Raw genomic sequence first — 8,729 nt, forward strand, 5'->3', positions numbered from 1 at the left:
AAATTTTGTTAAAAACAACCAGTTCTTGGAGACCATGATCTGATCTCATGGTTATTGTCTATCTTAAGTGATAGGTGGTTGCAGGGAAGGGATGAGGGAAGGTGGTGATTGCCAGCTCCACAAGAGTAAGTGACAAAGCCCATGGATGCAAAGGAGATTAAAAGGTGTCAGATGAGGGGAGAGGGACACGACAGTGGGAGAAATGGATGGAGACCTTCTGCGATTCCTTGTTTTTCCTGTTGTTTTGTTTGCGGTAGTAATCATTACTTTGAAGGAAACATGTCAATTAAGTTCCCTGCTTTCCGAAATACCTCACAGTACTATTAAACTAATTGCACGTGTACAGCTGTGCCCATTGAGCAAGCCTACAAGCACTATTTACCCACCACAGCCCTTCTGTTCTATCACTTGAACTCCTTTGCGAAACATATTTGGAACTGACTACCTATAATAAACCCCTTAACACGTAGTTTTATGGCTGACAAAGGTCACGTGCTTAAAATGTGTCAGTCTGGAATGTGTCACCATTCTTGGTGAAGTTGGCACAATTCTCTCTGACTGCTCTCTGAACCCCTCTGGAGATGAAGAACCTAAATGTCCCCCTTTTTTTCATATCAAAAAAATAATTTATTTAAATTCCAACATGATACAAATTTTTTTTAAAACACAAAACCGTGGTGACACACCCACCACCATATTACAGAATCACCAAACTATTCAGACATTAAACCACAAACAACTATGTTACAAATAACATCACCCTCTCCAACACCACCCGGGCGCGGACGTAACCCCAGGAAAGGGGCACGCATCAGGCTCGGGCAAAGCCCTCTTCCGCCTGGAGCCGTGACTCGAGGATGGCCAGCTTGGCCAGGCCAAGGATCAACCCAACCAGTACATCTTCGGCCCTGCTCACTCCCTAGATCCCGTCACCAGTCCTTCGGTCACTGACAGTGGTGCCACTCCTGTCCCTGCGGACCCCTAGTTCAAGTGGCGGTGCTCCTTGCCCTCTGGACCCTGGCTACAAGGGACGCTCTATTGGTCCCTCGATGTTCCCCATGGTTGCTTCCCACCAGTGTGTCGGGGAGTCTTCGACACCCCTCCACCCCACCCCCACCCCCCCCCCCCCCCCACACACATACACACCACTACCACCACCACCACCCCCACCATCCCAACCCACACCCCCACCACCTACCGTTATTACAAAACCTACCATCAGCGGAGCTCCAGATCTGCCACTGCCTGTGCGTGCGATTCCGGAGGCAGTGGTAGGCGATTCCGGAGGCTGTGGGGGAGGGATTAAAATTCAGGTTTGTATTGGTTGTCGGAGAGGTATTTGCTCGGACTTACAAGTTGATAAAGAAAATTCGTTCTGCGCTTCCGTTCCCGTTTTAAAAAAAGTTGCTGGACGATTGCATCACTGGATTGAAGTTAAACTCGACTTCTAACGCCTTCAACATCTCGGATCAAAATTAACATCAAGGACTTCCACATCAGGACAAAGCAAAAGTTATATCATTTATTTAACATCTTACCTTGCTTCTTGGTGTAGTTTCATTTTAATCTGATGATTCAAAGTATGTTATTTATGACCCAATATCGGCCATGTCTTGCCTGCCTATATAGCGGGGCTTATCATGGCAGCGGCCACATTCCGATCTATTACAATCCACTCTCAAGATAACTAAATTCATTATTCATTTTGCACAATCATCTCATAAGAACATGTAACTCGCCTATATTTTGTGTTTTTGTCTATTTTAAAAAAATGATTATATTTTTAGCCTTTTAAGAATGGGTTGTTTAGATCTAGTAATTGAATTTAGATGAATTTCATTGATTTGATGACACTGATGAACATGATTTTTTTGTTGAGTATTTACTATTTGTTTTAACGTTACAATAATATTAAAGTTCTGATCTTGAGAATATCAGATTTTTGAATTTTTAAGGCAGTCTGGGTGTTTATTACTATTTCCGTCACAACGGTCCATTTGTAATTAATTAAATAAGTAAGTAAGTAAGTTTATTGGCCAAGTATTCACATACAAGGAATTAGCCTTGGTGCTCCACCCACAAGCAACAACATGACATACAGTGACAGTTACGAATGACTCAGAAAACACTAAACATTAATAATAATAAAATATTAATGATAAAACACCATTGATCAAGCATGTGAACCAACAAAATACCAGATCAAAGGGAGGATACAGTTAGGCAACTACTAATCTACAATTAGGTAACCTTAGAAGATTGAGGGGGGACCTTATAGAAACTTACAAAATTCTTAAGGGGTTGGACAGGCTAGATGCAGGAAGATTGTTCCCGATGTTGGGGAAGTACAGAACAAGGGTCACAGTTTAAGGATAAGGGGGACATCTTTTAGGACCGAGATGAGAAAAACATTTTTCACACAGAGAGTGGTGAATCTGTGGAACTCTCTGCCACAGAAGGTAGTTGAGGCCAGTTCATTGGCTATATTTAAGAGAGAGTTAGATGTGGCCCTTGTGGCTAAAGCGATCAGGAGTTATGGAGAGAAGACAGGTACAGGATACTGAGTTGGATGATCAGCCATGATCATATTGAATGGTGGTGCAGGCTCGAAGGGCCGAATGGCCTACTCCTGTACCTATTTTCTATGTTTCTCACTAATTATATGCTTTAATTTCAGGTCATCCAAGTAAGATGTATCATATTTGTTTCAGAATACTTCAATCTACAATAACTGACAATTTCATTCAGTTCTCTAATTTGTTAAGAAAGTTATGGGCTTTTATGTCAATCGACTGACATCCATCTCAGCTTAACATAGAAACATAGAAACATAGAAATTAGGTGCAGGAGTAGGCCATTCGGCCCTTCGAGCCTGCACCGCCATTCAATATGATCATGGCTGATCATCCAACTCAGTATCCCGTACCTGCCTTCTCACCATACCCTCTGATCCCCTTAGCCACAAGGGCCACATCTAACTACCTCTTAAATATAGCCAATGAACTGGCCTCGACTACCCTCTGTGGCAGAGAGTTCCAGAGATTCACCACTCTCTGTGTGAAAAAAGTTCTCCTCATCTCGGTTTTGAAGGATTTCCCTCTTATCCTTAAGCTGTGACCCCTTGTCCTGGACTTCCCCAACATCGGGAGCAATCTTCCTGCATCTAGCCTGTCCAACCCCTTAAGAATTTTGTAAGTTTCTATAAGATCCCCTCTCAATCTCCTAAATTCTAGAGAGTATAAACCAAGTCTATCCAGTCTTTCTTCATATGACAGTCCTGACATCCCAGGAATCAGTCTGGTGAACCTTCTCTGCACTCCCTCTAGGGCAATAATGTCCTTCCTCAGATTTGGAGACCAAAACTGTACGCAATACTCCAGGTGTGGTCTCACCAAGACCCTGTACAACTGCAGTAGAACCTCCCTGCTCCTATACTCAAATCCTTTTGCTATGAAAGCTAACATACCATTCGCTTTCTTCACTGCCTGCTGCACCTGCATGCCTACTTTCAATGACTGGTGTACCATGACACCCAGGTCTCGCTGCATCTCCCCTTTTCCTAGTCGGCCACCATTTAGATAATAGTCTGCTTTCCTGTTTTTGCCACCAAAATGGATAACCTCACATTTATCCACATTATACTGCATCTGCCAAACATTTGCCCACTCACCCAGCCTATCCAAGTCACCTTGCAGTCTCCTAGCATCCTCCTCACAGCTAATACTGCCCCCCAGCTTAGTGTCATCCGCAAACCTGGAGATATTGCCTTCAATTCCCTCATCCAGATCATTAATATATATTGTAAATAGCTGGGGTCCCAGCACTGAGCCTTGCGGTACCCCACTAGTCACTGCCTGCCATTGTGAAAAGGACCCGTTTACTCCTACTCTTTGCTTCCTGTTTGCCAGCCAGTTCTCTATCCACATCAATACTGAACCCCCAATGCCGTGTGCTTTAAGTTTGTATACTAATCTCTTATGTGGGACCTTGTCGAAAGCCTTCTGGAAGTCCAGATACACCACATCCACTGGTTCTCCCCTATCCACGCTACTAGTTACATCCTCGAAAAATTCTATAAGATTCGTCAGACATGATTTACCTTTTGTAAATCCATGCTGACTTTGTCCAATGATTTCACCACTTTCCAAATGTGCTGCTATCCCATCTTTAATAACTGACTCTAGTAGTTTCCCCACTACCGATGTTAGACTAACTGGTCTGTAATTCCCCGTTTTCTCTCTCCCTCCCTTCTTAAAAAGTGGGGTTACGTTTGCTACCCGCCAATCCTCAGGAACTACTCCAGAATCTAAAGAGTTTTGAAAGATTATTACTAATGCATCCACTATTTCTGGAGCTACTTCCTTAAGTACTCTGGGATGCAGCCTATCTGGCCCTGGGGATTTATCGGCCTTTAATCCATTCAATTTACCCAACACCACTTCCCGGCTAACCTGGATTTCACTCAATTCCTCCAACTCCTTTGACACGCGGTCCCCTGCTATTTCCGGTAGATTATTTATGTCTTCCTTAGTGAAGACGGAACCAAAGTAGTTATTCAATTGGTCCGCCATATCCTTGTCCCCCATGATCAACTCACCTGTTTCTGACTGCAAGGGACCTACATTTGTTTTAACTAATCTCTTTCTTTTCACATATCTATAAAAACTTTTGCAGTCAGTTTTTATGTTCCCTGACAGTTTTTTTTCATAATCTATTTTTCCTTTCCTAATTAAGCCCTTTGTCCTCTTCTGCTGGTCTCTGAATTTCTCCCAGTCCTCGGGTATGGTGCTTTTTCTGGCTAATTTGTACGCATCATCCTTCGCTTTGATACCATCCCTGATTTCCCTTGTTATCCACGGATGTACTACCTTCCCTGATTTATTCTTTTGCCAAACTGGGATGAACAATTTTTGTAGTTCATCCATGCAGTCTTTAAATGTCTTCCATTGCATATCCACCGTCATCCCTTTTAGAATTAATTGCCAGTTCTGTGTTAAGTTGATGGAAAAGCAATAGGGAGCAAGATGCTAATTTCCGAGTATGAAAAGGACCATAACTTTTTTAATACTGAAGATATTAACGTGAATTCGGTATCAGATTAAAGTTATTGTTATGCTTATTCTGATGGGATAAATTACAGGCTTGATTTTTACAATATCAAAAATGTGTAACATTCCTGCACCACCCCCGCCCCCACAACAACTTTCCAGCACTTTCTGGCCACACTCGGGAACTTTCTGCCACTTTCCCGAACTTTGTTGAACTTTCTCGCTCAATCTAAAGCCGCCGCCCCCAGCAGCTTCCCGCATTCGCCGATGAGGTCACCGACACGCTCTCCCATTGGCCGCCGGCGCCGTCGATCAAAGCGTGGGCGGGTCTTGTGCGGGTCCAACCCCCGCCATTGGCTGGTGGACCGGTGGGTCTCACCTCATTGTGCGGCAGGTCCCGGCCAATCCCCGCCCCCGGCGGCGCCCGTCTCCCCTGCGATTGGTCAATTGCTTCAGAACGTTCTCCAACGTTCTGGCGGTGACTCACCGGCGCCTCCTCCCATTGGTCGAGCCCAGCGCAGCGCCGCCCACACCGGGGACGCTCAAGGTATATAAGGAGCTGGTGGCTGGTTGTTCGAGCAGCTTGCAGCGGGACAGAGAGAGAGAGAGAAAGGAAGAGCTGTCGGAAAGAAAGAAGAAGCTAAAGAAGAAAGAGAAGCAGAAGGAAGCGAAGACGAGGAAGAAAAAACCCCAACAACTGCGACTGAAGACAGGAATCTGAAGACAGACTTTGTAGAGAAGCAGAGATGCCAGGATCCAAGGGGACAGCCATCGGCATCGACCTGGGCACCACCTACTCCTGTGTCGCCGTCTTCCAACATGGCAAGGTGGAAATCATCGCCAACGACCAGGGCAACCGCACCACCCCCAGCTACGTGGCCTTCAACGACACCGAGAGGCTCATCGGCGACGCTGCCAAGAACCAGGTGGCCATGAACCCGGAGAACACCGTCTTCGACGCCAAGAGGCTCATCGGGAGGAGGTTCGACGACCCCGTGGTCCAGGCCGACATGAAGCACTGGCCCTTCCAGGTGGTGAGCGACGCTGGGAAGCCCAAGGTGAAGGTGGAGTACAAGGGGGAGTATAAAACCTTCTACCCGGAGGAGATCTCGTCCATGGTGCTGACCAAGATGAAGGAGGTGGCCGAGGCTTACCTGGGCACTAGTGTCAGCAATGCTGTTGTCACCGTGCCCGCTTACTTCAATGACTCCCAGCGGCAGGCAACCAAAGATGCCGGTGTGATCGCTGGTCTCAATGTCCTGCGTGTCATCAATGAACCAACTGCAGGTGCCATTGCCTATGGCCTGGACACGAAGGGCGGTGGAGAGCGCAATGTCCTCATCTTTGACCTGGGTGGCGGCACCTTCGACGTATCCATCCTCGCCATTGAGGACGGTATCTTTGAAGTGAAGTCCACCACTGGCGACACCCACCTGGGTGGAGAGGACTTTGACAATCGCATGGTCAGCCACTTCATTGAGGAGTTCAAGCGGAAAAACAAGAAGGACATTAGCCCGAACAAGAGGGCGGTGAGGAGGCTGCGGACAGCCTGCGAGAGAGCTAAGAGAACCTTGTCTTCCAGCACCCAAGCCAGTATTGAGATCGACTCTCTGTTTGAGGGCATTGACTTCTACACCTCCATCACCAGGGCTCGGTTTGAGGAACTGAACGCTGACATGCTCCGAGGCACGCTGGAGCCGGTGGAGAAAGCCTTGAGAGATGCCAAGTTGGACAAGTCTCAGGTCCATGAGATTGTCCTGGTCGGCGGCTCCACCCGAATCCCCAAGATCCAGAAGCTGCTGCAAGATTTCTTCAATGGCAAGGAGCTGAACAAGAGCATCAACCCTGACGAGGCGGTGGCCTACGGGGCGGCTGTCCAAGCCGCCATTCTGATGGGGGACAAGTCGGAGAACATCCAGGATCTGCTTCTCCTGGACGTTGCTGCTCTGTCCATGGGTCTGGAGACGGCGGGCGGTGTCATGACCACACTCATCAAGAGGAACACCACCATTCCCACCAAACAGACCCAGATCTTCAGTACCTACTCTGACAACCAGCCTGCCGTCCTCGTTCAGGTGTACGAGGGCGAGAGGGCCATGACCAAGGACAACAACCTCCTGGGCAAGTTTGACTTGAGCGGCATCCCACCTGCCCCTCGTGGAGTGCCCCAGATCGAGGTGACCTTCGACATCGACGCCAATGGCATCCTCAACGTTTCTGCCGCTGACAAGAGCACTGGCAGGACAAACAAGATCACCATCACCAACGACAAGGGCCGGCTGAGCAAGGAGGAAATTGACCGAATAGTGCACGATGCAGAGAAGTATAAGAATGAGGATGAAATGCAGAGAGAGAAGGTCACAGCCAAGAACTCCCTGGAGTCCTACGCCTACAACGTGAAGAGCACGATGGCCGATGAGAATGTGGCAAGTAAGGTCAGCGATGAGGACAAGAGGGCGGTGGTTGACCGGTGCAACCAGACGATATCGTGGCTGGAGAACAATCAGACGGCGGAGGTCGAGGAGTTTCAGCACCAGCAGAAAGAGCTGGAGAAAGTCTGCCGTCCCGTCATTGCCAAACTTTCCCAAGGAGCGGCCCCGGGAGAGTCATGCCGAGATCAGGCCCGGGACACCGCTTCCTCAGGGCCCACCATTGAGGAGGTGGATTGAAAGCCAACAAACATCATCAGAACATATTGAACTTAAACTAATGGCACTGACCTCCTAGTTTCCTGAGGACATTCCTGAACTCTTTTGTAATTATTGTAAATTTGTGTTAAAAAAAATTTGAGGGTGGGGGGGTGTAACCCATCAGGGCTTTTGGTATCTTCTTGGATTACTGTTGTATATGTTGCCTTCTATACATTATTTTTAATTGTTCTACTTGGTGGTTTTACTTTGTATAGCTTTGTTTAAATATCATGTTTTCTAAGGTGGCTTTTTACCAATAAACAGCCTCTTGAAGTTTAACCATGTAGTGGTGTTTCTATTTGACACAAGGAACTGCAGATGGTGCTTTACAATCAAAGAGAAACTAAATGCTGGAGTAAATCAATGGGTTGGGCAGCATCTCTGGAGAACCTGGTTAGGTGACATTTTGGTTACGGACTCATCTCGACTCTTTGTATGCATATCTAATCCGTGAGAGATGCAGAGGTATGGTGACCTAGTGGGTTGGGCAGCATGTCTGGAGAACATGGTTCAGTGTCATTTTGGGTTGGGACCCTTCTTTAGACACTTCATATGCATATGTGCTAAAGTAACTTAGTGAGTTGCAGCATCACTGATGCACATGGATGTCATAGTCCTGAGCTGAAACAACACCTATCCATGTTCTCCAGAGAGAACGCATGACTTGCTGAGATACTTCGGCACTTTGCTTCCTCTCATGTCTTGCTTCAACTCTTGACACTTCCCCCCCCCACTCCCATCTCTATTCTCCTCCCAGCAGCCAATTTGAAGCCTCAGGCTATTACCATTATGATTTGTATTTGTTAATTTTGTGGAGAACGATGGTATGAAAACTCTTTGCTACAATTCTAAGGTAAACCAATGTCAGCTCTCGTAAGCTGAATATTCTGCCTGTCTGCACAGGTATGCCTGGCCCATTGTAATGGCTATCTTGAACCAAGACCATTTCAACCTTTTGACCCAAATTTTGTTAAAAACAACCAGTTCTTGG

General features: G+C 46.8%; 1 protein-coding gene across 1 annotated transcript; it reads left to right on the forward strand.

Annotated features, from left to right (window-relative positions):
- The first annotated feature begins 5,642 nt into the window (after positions 1-5,642).
- On the forward strand, positions 5,643-8,017 carry LOC116989845 (heat shock cognate 71 kDa protein-like). The gene has a single exon (XM_033047409.1). The coding sequence runs from the start codon at positions 5,795-5,797 to the stop codon at positions 7,715-7,717; it is 1,923 nt and encodes a 640-aa protein (XP_032903300.1). The 5' UTR covers positions 5,643-5,794; the 3' UTR covers positions 7,718-8,017.
- The last annotated feature ends 712 nt before the right edge of the window (positions 8,018-8,729 follow it).

Source organism: Amblyraja radiata, chromosome 30 (genome assembly GCF_010909765.2).
Source record: "Amblyraja radiata isolate CabotCenter1 chromosome 30, sAmbRad1.1.pri, whole genome shotgun sequence".
Classification (NCBI taxonomy): domain Eukaryota; kingdom Metazoa; phylum Chordata; class Chondrichthyes; order Rajiformes; family Rajidae; genus Amblyraja; species Amblyraja radiata.

What these genes read in the sequence shown, in the direction of transcription:
- LOC116989845 (XM_033047409.1), top strand. Translation starts at nt 5,795, where the DNA reads ATGCCAGGATCCAAGGGGACAGCCATCGGCATCGACCTGGGCACCACC.